The 13,257-nt window shown below is 31.1% G+C and overlaps 2 protein-coding genes across 2 annotated transcripts; one reads left to right on the forward strand and one right to left on the reverse strand.

Annotated features, from left to right (window-relative positions):
- The first annotated feature begins 653 nt into the window (after positions 1–653).
- Positions 654–3,206, forward strand: LOC105120933 (transcription factor MYB34-like). Its single transcript, XM_011019367.1, has 3 exons — positions 654–841; positions 974–1,103; positions 2,281–3,206. The coding sequence occupies exons 1-3, from the start codon at positions 709–711 to the stop codon at positions 3,173–3,175; spliced, it is 1,158 nt and encodes a 385-aa protein (XP_011017669.1). The 5' UTR covers positions 654–708; the 3' UTR covers positions 3,176–3,206.
- Positions 3,207–8,299: 5,093 nt separating this feature from the next.
- On the reverse strand, positions 8,300–11,764 carry LOC105128058 (Arabinanase/levansucrase/invertase). Its single transcript, XM_011029571.1, has 2 exons — positions 11,597–11,764; positions 8,300–10,077 (listed from the first exon to the last, which is right to left on the reverse strand). Exons 1-2 carry the CDS (start codon positions 11,762–11,764, stop codon positions 8,431–8,433), a joined length of 1,815 nt encoding a protein of 604 aa, XP_011027873.1. The 3' UTR covers positions 8,300–8,430.
- Positions 11,765–13,257: the final 1,493 nt, after the last annotated feature.

Here is a 13,257-nt window from a genome sequence, read left to right on the forward strand (position 1 = left end):
TACCCACGTTAATCCAAAAATAAAAAATAAACTATTAAGAACAAGTAGATAAGATGGATAGTACATGAACGATAGTTGAAGGCGGGAACTCTCCTAGAGTTCCCTGGAGAGTTCCCTCATCTAGGATTCTAGGGAGAGGATTGAGTTGGCGAGGATTTGATCGAATATTTCTTATGTAATTAATTTTTTTAGGGGGTATTCATGTGCAATTGAAGCAGATGTATTTATTATTTCATCTTATAAAAAGAAATCATTTATGGTTGATAAAGAATAGCTTCGGGAGTTTTAATACCATCAACTGCCCAATGAACGGCCTTAGAAAAAGAAATCATGAATGGTTCGGTCGGTCATGTGGAGATAGAGCGACCGCATGACTGGCTGTCAAGGCAAAGGAATAAATGCTGTCTGTTGATATTTAAATATTTCTCTCACAAAAGTTGCTCACATTTTCAGCTCGTTTTTCACATTTGAGGTGCTTAGTTAAACCTGGGTATCAAAGAAAAATAATTTGAGAATTAGGTTAAAATACCTGGTTACATCGCCAGTAGGTTGAGGGTGGATTTGTACGGATCCATAATATTTATTATATTACCAGCGCACCTATATATTGTGCATGTGTTTTTCTAATTCATTTATCTTCCAGTGATATTTTTCCTACTTTCCACGTTATAGTTTATCTCTCTCCTTCTTTCTCGGTTGGTCTGAGATATGGTTAAGTCTCAATGCTTTGAGAAGGTGGGACTGAAGAAAGGCCCATGGACTCCCGAAGAAGACCAGAAGCTTTTGGCTTACATCGAAGAGCATGGGCATGGAAGCTGGCGAGCCTTGCCTGCCGAAGCTGGTGATTTACACTAACAAACCCTTTATTTACTCCCAATTATTTATTCACTTGGTGCCCTAGTCTTTATTAAACGGTAGCTTGATTGTTATCCCTTCCTTTTGTTTTTTGGTGTGTGTGTGTGTGTGTGTGTAGGGCTTCGAAGATGCGGGAAGAGCTGTAGACTCAGGTGGACCAACTACCTTCGGCCAGATATCAAGAGAGGAAAGTTTAATTTGCAGGAAGAACAATCAATCATTCAGCTGCATGCTCTTCTTGGAAACAGGTGAGATGGTAGTTCCTCCTGGTGATATATAGGACATTGAAATTGACAGTTACACTCTCATCATGCGTGGTCTCATGGTTTCCACTTTGGTATTATTATTCCTTCGATGATCTTTGGTCTTTGGCTTTTGTGTCTCTTTTCAAAATTATTATGCATGTTTGTTTATATATTTATAAAAAAAATTAAAAATATTTTTTTATTTTTTATTTTAAATTAATATTTTTTTATGTAAAGATAAACTCCTAGCAAGTTGTCGATATGAAGGTTATCAATTCTGTTTTATTTCGTTTAAAATGACTGAAACATTCCATACCAATTCAAAAAATAAAATAAAATGAAATAATTTTTATCTTATTTTAAATCTCGGTTTGTTTCGGATTTTTTAACTACATTCCAGCTAGAATGTTCTGGTTTCATTCCACATGTTTCGTTTCACTCTTGAAAAGTCATTTCATCAAACTAAACCTTGTTCAATTTAATTAATTAAATCATCCAAGTAAAAAAAAATTATTTTTCATTATTATTTTTAATAACAATGATATTAAAAATAATAATATTAAAAATTATTTTTATTATTTTTATCAACAATGATATTTATTTTTTAAAATTATATTTATCACTAATATATATGATTTATATTTATGTTATTTTTTTCATGTTTATATTTTTTAGAAATTTGAGCAAAACAAAGGATATTTTAAATTTTATTAGCTTTAATAACATTGACTTACCGTTATATCTAAAATATTTGTGTCGAAACATTTTATTTTTATAATATTTTGATATTTTGTTTAAGTTGAATAATTTAAGTTAAAATTCTATTTAATCTTGATTATTTAGAAATATTTTAATTTTTGAAATTATATTTATTTGGTATTGTATTTGTATTGTATAATTTATAATTAATTTATCTTGAATTTAAATTATTTTATTGAATATAAATATATAAATAATACAATCCTGAAATAACATGTGAAAACATTCTAAAATTAAAATATTTTATTCTAATTAAAAAACACACCTGCTAAAAAAATTGACGATACTGTTGATATCATGGAAATCACTACGTACCAAGTATAATTTCTAGGTATGGCAATCAATGCTTGCATAGCTTTAGACAGTGACACGTGCATGATGCTTTGTACGTAAAGATGACCGTACGTCTTGTTTTATACAGGTGGTCAGCCATCGCTACTCACTTACCGAAAAGAACCGATAACGAGATCAAGAATTACTGGAACACACATCTTAAGAAAAGATTAGATAAAATGGGCATCGATCCGGTGACTCACAAGCCAAAAGCTGATTCTTTCGGCTCAGGAAGTGGCCATTCCAAGGGTGCTGCCAATTTAAGCCACATGGCTCAATGGGAGAGTGCTCGACTAGAGGCCGAAGCCAGATTGGTCCGTGAGTCAAAGTTAAGCGTACCTAATCCTCCCAAAAACATACTAAGCTCTGCAGTTTCAGCTCAAGTCTCCAACAAAGGTAGTGCACCTCCAACAGCAAGACCACAGTGTCTTGATGTACTCAAAGCATGGCAAGGGGTCGTTTTCAGCATGTTCTCGGTACGCAGCAGTGGCTCTCTCAGTGGCTCTCTCGAGTCTCCAACATCCACATTGAATTTCTCAGAAAATGCATTAGCCATCCCACTCGTTGGAGTTCAGAAAAATCCGACCACCACACTAGCTTTTGCCACAAATAATGCTACATGCAACAGAGGGACCACGACCACTGAATTTGATGGGGGAAACCAGTTGGAGTGCTTTGAGAAACTGAAAGAACCAGCACAAGGGAAACGAAATTTGGAAAGCTCAATGGCAATTCATGATATAAGCCCGTATGCCAGCGATCATAATGCGTGGTTTGTTGACTCTTCAGCGAATGAAAACGCACCTATGGGGAATATCATTGATGGATTTTCGGAGATTTTAGCGTGTAATTCTCTGGACCACAGCCCGACCTGTTCTGGAGAGAATATTAATGATAACTATGCTGGTAATCTTGAAGATAATTATTGGAATAGCTTACTCAATCTGGTCGATGCTTCTCCAACTGGATCGTCTGTATTTTGATCATCTACACTATAGCTACTTCTATAGTTCTAGTAGTGCTTAATTTCATTGCATCAAGTGTAACATTAGATCTTTATAAATAAAGGTTCTCTAAATGTTCTGTCTGTTAATTTGAAGGCTGCTAGGGATTGAAACTAAAGTGTGGTCATATATTACTTGATCAAGGATCTCTTTCGCGCCAATTTCTTTGTGGATTCCAAATTATGTGATGAAATATTGCATAGTTTTTTAGGCTAGGACTTCGTGTAAAGGTTGCCTAGTTGACTATTTCGCTGATATATATATAGGTCGCATCATCTTTTATTTAAACAATGCTACCTCCACTTTTAGCTCCTTCCTCGCAGATCGGAAGACGAAATTAGGGATTATAATAGGTTTTATATTCTATTTATTATTTATCAAGTAAACAAATTAGATATTTATAAATTATTTATTGATATTCCTGTATTTATCATTTTATTATTATTTACTATTCAATAAAAAATAAAATAGTTAATATATGTATTCAAGGTATGTATGTACATATATGTGTGTGTATTTTATGTCAATATTAAAATATGTATATATTATATCATATTAAAAAAATCTAAATGTTCTACAAATATATCTATATAATATACAAATATATTTATATAATATAAATATATTTTTTAGGTAAGGTATGGGTGGATTTTATGTGGAGTTTGACAATATTCATATTATATCTATTATTATTCAAGTAATATAATTATCTAAAAAAAAATATTCATCCATATAGATCAGGTCGAGTCAATATCCATCGGATTCATATTAAATTGCTCTCTCTCTCTCTCTCTCTTTATATATATATATATATATATATATGACATTGAATGACGGAGTTGCCTCCTGCAATTGAAATGAAAGATTTTGAGTTTAATCATAAAGTTATCATTATAGAGTTCATGAATTGACACCTAGTTTTACAGTTATTAAAAAATATAATGGTCTACAAGAAACTTTGATAAAAAAACTAGTTATGCAAAAAAAAAATATATCAATTCTAGTATTGTGTGGGTGCGAGCCAACACGACGTTATCTGACAACAACGAATGCCCTTGTAAATAAAGAGAGTGTTGAAACCACCAATCATGCATGAAATAAATAAAAATATTATAAAATAATATATAAAATTGAAAATAAATTGCCTCCCCTCCAACTTAAGTTTTTTAGATGGAATCCAAATTTAACCAAGAGATTCAATAACAATCAACTCAATGAGAGTTTATAAAGTAATACAACTAAGCAAATATAATTAAAATAAATTATATAGAATTCTTGATTTTTTTTTCATTTGATTAGATTATTAGAATATTTTTCTAATTATTTGATTCATTGATTTCTTTCTCTGGTTGATTAGAAAATGGTCACTAACATTTATATTGGCTATTTTTTTAACATATCCATCACTATTTAAGTTGTATATAATTTAATTAGAGAGTATCAGATGTTATGATTGGAACTTATAACCAGATTGTTTGGTTTTTAATGCTTAAAATTATATTAAAGATTATGTTAACTTAAAATTTTAAATCATTACATGAAATATCAAAAATAATGTTATTAATGCCTAAAATCATATAAGAAATTATGTTAACTTACAAATTTAAACTGTTAAGTGAAATATCAAGAATAATTTTATATCATTCTTATGTAACTTTCCTATATTAATTATTTAGATTATGCAAAGGGCTTCGTCTTCCAGCTTGAGACATGGCACAAATGCAAATGTTCTTGTGCCACGTAGAGAAATTTTATAATGCTCAGTAATTTGGCATTTTAAGAAATGTTTGTCTCGATTTAATTTGTCATGTTTGTAGTTGTTCTAAATAAAATTTTTGACATAATTGGTGATTTTTTGAATTTGCTAACATAGACCAATAACATGGCATATTAATTGATGACTCAAACTATAATTTATAGAATACTACTAATTACAGATTTAATATTATAAAATTTATGTTGATTGATCAGCTATGGTTTTTTTCTATTATTCAATTAATCCAATTACCATAATACAAGGAAATGAGTTTCTTGATTTGCACAAAAAATAGGCTTATTAAACCTTAGGGCACACGTTAAGTATTATCGGAATGTATTTATTAGACTTTACTTATATTTAAATTATGATAAAAATATATAAAAAATAAACTTTGTTCAAATAAAAATCAATGATATTAATTTAATACATTAGATAATTATTATTTCACATGGTAATGTTTTTAAATATTTATAATTAACTCCAAACAAGAAAAATACATGAATTGATCCTAGACCCCCGAACCCCTAACCTTCTTTTTTTTTAATTAATCATCTCCCCCAATTTATCATGCCTTCCAAATAAAGATTGCATTTTGTTGTCTTTACATAATTCCATCTTGACAACCATGCGAAAAAAGAATCCTGGTCGATGTTTTGAAAACGCATTAATGAATGGAGGTGTCGCATCACTTGGTCTCCTATCACAGTGTCCCGCTATTTCAGGCAGAGAGCAGTAGCGCTCGAGTATCTCAGGCAGATGAGTGATACGAGGCAACCCAAGTGACATGACATAGACCGCCTGAGAATTGCACGGTGCAAGTCATTAATTCATGACCCAGGGTTGTCTTTATCTACACGCATCGTAATACTGTGATTATTACTTTTCCTCGCGAGTCAAAGTATCTATCTGTAATTTTCTTTTTTCACAGGCCGAGATCAGACATTGGTTAAGGCTCCGTTTCTTTGTAAAAAAAAAAAATTTAAAAATAAATTTTAAAAAAGTGAATTTTAAGAAAAATAAATTTTTGAAAAGTAAAATATTTTTTAATATTTAATAGTATTATAAAAAATGAACTAGAAAATATTTTTTAGTATTTGGTTATGTTATGGAAAATGAATTAGAAAATAATTTATTAATAATTTATTTTTTTCAAGTTTATTAAAATAATAAGGAATAAATCTTACAAATTAAAAAGTTGAATAAAAGTTTGAGGATCAAATTTGATATAATCAGTAAAAAATGACATTTCTAAATTTTTCATAACTTCTGGAAAGTGTTTTCCTCCCAAATTTTTCAGGAAAACACTTTCCTGAAAATCAAGCCAAATTTTTCTTTGATTGGAAAGTGTTTTCCGTTTACCAACTTTCCTAACAGCAAACAAACACAAGAAAGTTTGGAAAGTGTTTTTCCGGAAACCACTTTCTGGAAAACAAATACAGCTAAAAGAAAACACTTTCCTGAAAACCAAGCCAAATTTTTTTTTTACTAAAAATATTTTTGTTGACCAGAAAGTATTTTTCGTTGACTGAAAAGTGTTTTTGGTTGACCGGAAAATGTTTTTCGTTGACCAATTTTCTTAATGATAAACAAACACAAGAAAATTTAGAAAGTAATTTTCCAAAAACTATTTTTCAAAAAACAAACATGGCCTAAGTGGGAATCTACAGGGAGAAGGAAGCACAAAACAGAGGCTGATGAAAAACAACAACCGAAAACAGAGCAACAAAAAGGGAAGACATGAGCTAAATAAAAGTGCAGAAACAAAAAGAAAAACCACCGGATAAAGGGAATGGGCAAACACAGATGACGAGCCACTTGTGGCCACCATTTGATTTAACTAAAGGATCTCTCCCTGGACGTAGAAGCCACTTGGTGGACACTCTATTAACAGATATGGTGTCTCGAGGGCAATTACATTTTCCCGTTGCGCTATTAATTAATGATCGCAATAACGTCTGCGTATGCTATCCCATCTAATCTTCCTGCCGCCATTCAATGTTTGTCCACATACACGTTAAATGCCTTTACCTCTTAAGTACGATCTGCTCGATCTGTTTCTTTGTGTTTTCCGGTGCTAGTGTTTTTGTGGGTTTTTTATAAACATTTTGGCACTTCACTTTCTATATATTTCCTTCTTTTAATTATTATTTTTGTTTCTTCAAATACAATTACATAATATTTGCAAAATTATCCAGTTCTTCCAGGACTGCATATTGAATAAGATCGTATTTTTTTTGGTAATATTAGCAATTGTTTTAGAAATATTCATGCTTGAAATGATAATAACAACAATAATATTTTCAGCATCTTTCCTTTTCTTTTATGCATGCATCACTGTATGTGGTAACAGGTAACGGTTCACCCTATGGCTTGGAAATCTTGGTGGTCAGGGGCATTGCATTTTATTTTATTTTCCATGTCAAAGATTATTTCTCTTTATTTTACAAACAAATACTCTAAAAAGTTGAAAAATAGAGATGAAACAAAAATAAATAAATCAAGTATATAAAACATAACCTTTTATGAAAAAAACCACCCGCAAAAACTTTAACATGTTTCCAGGGTGTCTGAAGCATGAACATACTGGCTGTCAAAAGAACTACTTGGGTAAGCCATGTAGACTCAAAGCCCATTAGACCGGGATCATGATTGCAAACAAGAAAACACATCCTGCAAGTTTGGTGGCTATGGGCCTTTCTAGACGTGAAAAGGACATTTTAAGAAAATTTAATTTTTTTATTTAAAATTATAATTTTTATATAATTTTTATTTTTTTATCTCTTAATATTAAAAATTATTTTTAAAAAATAAATAAAAATTACTTTAAAAAATTGTGAAATTCATAAAAAACTTATTTTAGTTAGGGTATTTTTTTTATTAAAGAAAACTTCATTCTTCAAAAACAAAACACATTTTATGAATTTAGATAAATAAATAAAATATTGATTTTTGAGTTGAACTCAAGATTTATTATATAAATTTTAAATTTTTTTATCATCACACTGCACTCATCACTCATCGAGGATGTTAGTGGATTAGTGCTCACTAAGTACGTTTCTTAAAGTATTGAATGCATGTAACTTCACTTCACTTGAATAGTTTGTGATTCCTTAAATTTTTAATTTTTAAATTATATTTTTATTTAAAATATTTTTTTTATTCTCAAATATATTAATATTAAAAATAATTTTAAAAAAATAAACAAACTTTTATTTTAATACATTTTTAATTAACAAGCATTTTAAACCCTCAACGTTGTCACAAACTTGAACCCGCCCTAAATAAATACTCGGAACATCCAAGCCTGTGTTTCAAAAAACGGCAGATTATCATGCTTGTAGGAATGGTGAGAAAAACAAATTAATATAATTAAACTCAGATTATAATAGCTTCGAGCACATGAGCAAACTACAATGGATCTAGATGATGATAACAAGTAAACAAAAGAAAACGAAATCACCTAGTTCACATTATCTTATAAATGGAATCCTGTCCATCGTCTAAAACTACTAACATCATTTCCTTGAGAAATTGCCATTCCAATTCCAGTCCTTCCCTCGTTGCCAGCTCCTCTGTAATACAACCTCCATTCATCAACTTCCCCGTCCATTTGAACCAAACAGGGAGATCCAACTCCCTTGTTATCCCATCCATCTTTCACCGATGACTCCAGCACTGCCTCGTCTTGAAATCTCCTCCAATCTCTTAATCCATCAGGAGACACTGCCAATCCAATACTCCTCTTTCCACCAGCAGTGACACCCTCGTAAGCCATCAAATAAGTCCCATCTTTCTTGTTCCTCACAACACATGCATTTATTACACCAAACTCATCAAAAGAACTAATTTTTCCTCCTCCAATTATCTTCCCCAACTTCATCCAATTAATCCCATCTCTTGACCTTGCAATCCCAATACCAAATTGCCCACTTTCCACATCAAACGAGTGATAATACATTCTAAGATCACTATTACCATGAAAAACAACCCGTGGACCAGCAATAAACAAAGAATCCCACTCTCTCTCAGACCCCACGTCAAACAGAGCTCCACTGTGATGTTCCCCTTCAATTCTAGCCCAATGCCTCCCATCCTGACTCATTGCCAAACCAGGCAGAGACTTAAAGATCTTCCCTTTATCAACATTCCCATTATTCACATTATCAAGGCAAAACCTTTCTGGGTTTTCTAAACTGAACTCCAAGGAATCATCATCCGTATAATCCACCTTCTCAGAACTAAAACCAGAGTAGTAAAGCCAGTAAAAAGCACTTGAAGCTCTGACTTTTGAACTTGACATTACAACCACTTCACCAGGCCTAATGCTCATTGTATCAAATGCCCACCAATCTTGACCACACTTCATAACCGAACCCACATCAACGCTGGAGCTAACCGGCCCTACCCCTCTTTCCCAGTGAATTCCATTGCTTGAAACCGCTAGTCCTATTGAATCTGCTGAGCCTGAGTTTTGACTAGAATTCCCATGGTACCACATGTACCATCTCTCTTCCTCATCACTCAAGAATCTTTTCACCACCGGTGACCCAATTTCTTTGCCGTCCCATGAATTTGAGGGACCCAAATCAAACACCAATCCCCTAGATAATGACTGTGATGGCAAAGAATTGGAGGGCACCGGATCATTTGAAGAAATGGGTGTTAATGGGTATTGGGGCTCTGGATTTGAATTGGATTCAGGGGTAGAATTTTGGTCAGTTTCTTTGTTTGTGTTGGTGTCTGGTTTTGTGGAGCAACGAGTGAGAGACAGAAGGGTGTTGATTCTTTGGACAGGATTCTTGGGGACATAAAGATGTAGCACTTTGGGATTTGTAGAAGCAGGCCATTTTAGGATCGAGGTGTTTAATTTTTGAGTGATGGAAGTTGCAAAGACGTTAGCGTTTTTCAGTGTTGAAGCTGAAGCTGCTGATGATAGTGTGACTTCCGTGGCAGGAGAGGAGTGGTGGAGATTGAGTGGTGTCTGTTTGTAGAAGCTAGGACAAATAAAATGTTGACAGCCTGTTTCGCAAGAGACGAGGAAGTTTTTAGTCACTTTGGCCAAGAAGTGAATTTCCTTATGATCATTGCCCCGTGTAGAGGGATGGAGCCAGAATTTTTTTGTCTTGGAATATCATTTAAATATATATAAATTATTTTTTAAAATTAATTATTAACTTTAATATATAAATTCATCAAGTTAATAATAAAATTTCAATTCAAATATATAACATAAAACATAAAAAAATTAAAATTAAAATTAAAATAAATTATATTATTAAAATTGTACCATTTGATATTTTGTAGAATATAATTTATCTATTATTAAATTCAAATCAATATCTTTAATAAGATTTTATTTAATATAAATCATTATATAATCTGTTAAGAACTTCTTTTCTATTTTATTATAAAAAAGAATTTTAATATGTTTTATAACTGAAAATATTCACTTTGTAGTGGCAGTGGAAACAAGCAAAGTCAAAACAAGACGAATCAACCTGTCAATCAAATAATAGTGTTGCGACTTATTTGTTTCAGCTAATCCTCGATATAATTCAAAAATAATAGATATATTTTTAAAAGCTCTCGTGGTGAATCACATTAATCTAATAATATTTCAATTAAGATTTCAAATAATACATTTCCTGTTCATTGAAATTTTCATGATAAAATTTCTTAACAAGCTTATAGATAGCATCAACTTTAAATAATTTAAAGTTGTCCGTAGGTTCTAAAATAAAGCTAAATATAAGGAGTTTCACTGTTCCATCACCGAATCTATAATTAAATTCTTTCAACTGAAAATTTATTGTTGAATTAATTATTGAGTTAAATATATTATAATAATAATATTAGTAAACTGTTATTGAATCTTATTGTTGACATGAACTACCTGTGGTCTTTTTATACAAAGCATTCACATGTGGGATATCAATCTCATATTTTATACAAACAGATTGCATATTTGCAAGGAGAAGATCAAATCCGACATCTCTTAAAGTTCAAAACAATACTTTAGTAGTTAATATAAGATAACATGAACTACTAGTAACCTTTTTATACAAAGCATTGATGACATGAACTACTAGTAACCTTTTTATACAAAGCATTCATATGTGGTATGTCAATTTTATATTTTGTGTAAACAAATTGCATGTTTGCAAGGAGAAAATCAAATTCAACATCTCTCAAAGTTTGAAGTAATGTTTTAATAGTTGATACAAGATTCATTGCACTTAAAATATCAAGAGATTTTTCCTACAAAGCCGACAAAATAAATTAGTAATTTTTATTATTTTAAACATCAAATATAAAATAAATATAAATTTAAAGATTTCATTACAAACCGACAAAATAAATTAATATTTTTTATTATTTTAAACATCAAATATAAGATAAATATAAATTTAAAGATTTCATTACAATTAAACAATCACTAGTTTCTTCATAATTTTTTTTAACATAGTAAATTCTCAAACTATTAACTTTAATATGTCTTATATTATTAACCAAATCAGAGTTTTTTTAATAGGAACACGTGAAAAAAATTAAATTAAGAACTATTAGAGCATTAAAAAAACTGAATATATTCAGATTTTTAAGATACATTCTACTGCAATTGTAATTATCCTCGTGCCAACATCTTCAGAATCTGAAGAAATCTTCTTGCCGCTACCTTTCTCCTTTTTTTGATCTTTGGCAATTTCGTACTTTGCAAGACGAGCAATATCAGAGCTGAGGCTATCTACAAAGGCCTTCAGCGAATCAACTGTCTTTTTAGACTTGTCAATAATCTTCTGAACCAACATAGTTTTTTGTTTTGCTACAAATGAAATCTTGGATTCGAGATCTGCATCAGATTTTACTCGGGAAGATGGAAGTGTTAGAAAAGAAGGTGGTGGAGCAGGGGTTTTAGGCTTAAGTGATTGGGGTGGGGTTTGAGCTGTAGGCTTAACGATTCTTAGAGAGATGCTGTAGTGGTAGGCACACGAGCTGCATTAGTGGTTACAGCTGTAGAGGGTGTTTGTTTACACAGTTATGGCTGTGTTTTAATTAGAACGCAGTTTATAATCGTTTAGTAAAAAAAAATTGATTTACTATATATGAATTCCACACAATTGATAAATACTAATTTTCATTCGATATATACGTTAATTGCACTATTCATAAACAATGCAATTAACATGAACAGTGCAATCGATTCAAAGACAGTTAATAAAAAGCAGATAAATATTGTTTTTCATTCGCTGTATACGTTAATTGCATTGTTCAGTGAACAATACAATTAACATGAACAGTGCAATTCACTGCACTGTTCACATTGAATTGCACTGTTCACGTGAACAGTGTAATTTATACAATTTTTTTTTAGTTTTAATTTTATTAATGTTTTTTTAAGTGTTAATTTTTTTAATATTTTTTTAATGTTTTTTTAAGTGTTAATTTTTTTAATATTTTTTAATTTTTTTAATATTTTTTTAAGTGTTAATTTTATTAATATTTTGTTAGATTTTTTAATATTTTTTAAAAAATCATTAGTTTAAAGTGAATTAAATTTACTCGCACTGTGATGTGAATAATATTTTTTTTTTCAAAAAACTAGTATAAAGTGAATTAAATTTACCCGCACTGTAATATCAATTTTATACTTCATAATATTTTTCTACCATAACACTAATAACATTCTTAGTGGCCAGAGAATTTGGCACCGAGGATGTGACAGTTACTGGCTTGGGGGTAGGAGAGCTTGGCGGTGAGGATATACCACAAGGAGAAGTTTTATTATTATTATTATTATTATTATTCTACTTGATCTACAGCCCAACGGAGCCTTGTGAAAGGCTCCGCCCTTGCCTGTGTAGTGCGCGTGGTGAACTAGAGCCATAAATTGGTCATGGAGCAAAGGCACTCGAAAAAAAAAAAAGCAGAGTATTATGTTCTCGGTTTTTGATCTGTAAAAATCACATTTTTGCCTGCATTTCGCTACCTCTTCTCAGGCATAAAAAGTGAAAGTTACATCAGAGAATGATGTTTCCACTGCACATTTGTTCTTCAATGTAAATTTTATCGTTGTTCTTTCTTAGAGATGTTTTGTTCTTCCTTCTCGAGAAAGGTAACTTCAGAGTACTGTGCAACCTTTTTTTTTTTGCCCTTTCACTGTATCCTTTCGCTTTCGGCAAGAAAGCTAATCTATTTGCATGTCTTCAGATATTTTCCCATACAATGTTATAGATTTTTCTTTTCCATTCTTTTTTAAACATCTCCATCCATAGACAGCAAAAGGTTCACTCTCTTTTCAAAT

The sequence above is a fragment of the Populus euphratica genome, unplaced genomic scaffold (genome assembly GCF_000495115.2).
Source record: "Populus euphratica unplaced genomic scaffold, PopEup_1.0 scaffold1.1, whole genome shotgun sequence".
NCBI classification, from domain to species: domain Eukaryota; kingdom Viridiplantae; phylum Streptophyta; class Magnoliopsida; order Malpighiales; family Salicaceae; genus Populus; species Populus euphratica.

Bases quoted from the DNA above. Each gene is read 5' to 3' on its own strand.
- LOC105120933 (XM_011019367.1), top strand. From the start codon at position 709: ATGGTTAAGTCTCAATGCTTTGAGAAGGTGGGACTGAAGAAAGGCCCA. The intron at 842-973 runs GTGATTTACACT...GTGTGTGTGTAG, and splicing joins AGCCTTGCCTGCCGAAGCTG to GGCTTCGAAGATGCGGGAAG. The intron at 1,104-2,280 runs GTGAGATGGTAG...TGTTTTATACAG, and splicing joins CATGCTCTTCTTGGAAACAG to GTGGTCAGCCATCGCTACTC.
- LOC105128058 (XM_011029571.1), bottom strand. From the start codon at position 11,764: ATGTTGGTTCAGAAGATTATTGACAAGTCTAAAAAGACAGTTGATTCG. The intron at 10,078-11,596 runs GTTGGCACGAGG...TGATATTCCAAG, and splicing joins TTTCTTCAGATTCTGAAGAT to ACAAAAAAATTCTGGCTCCA.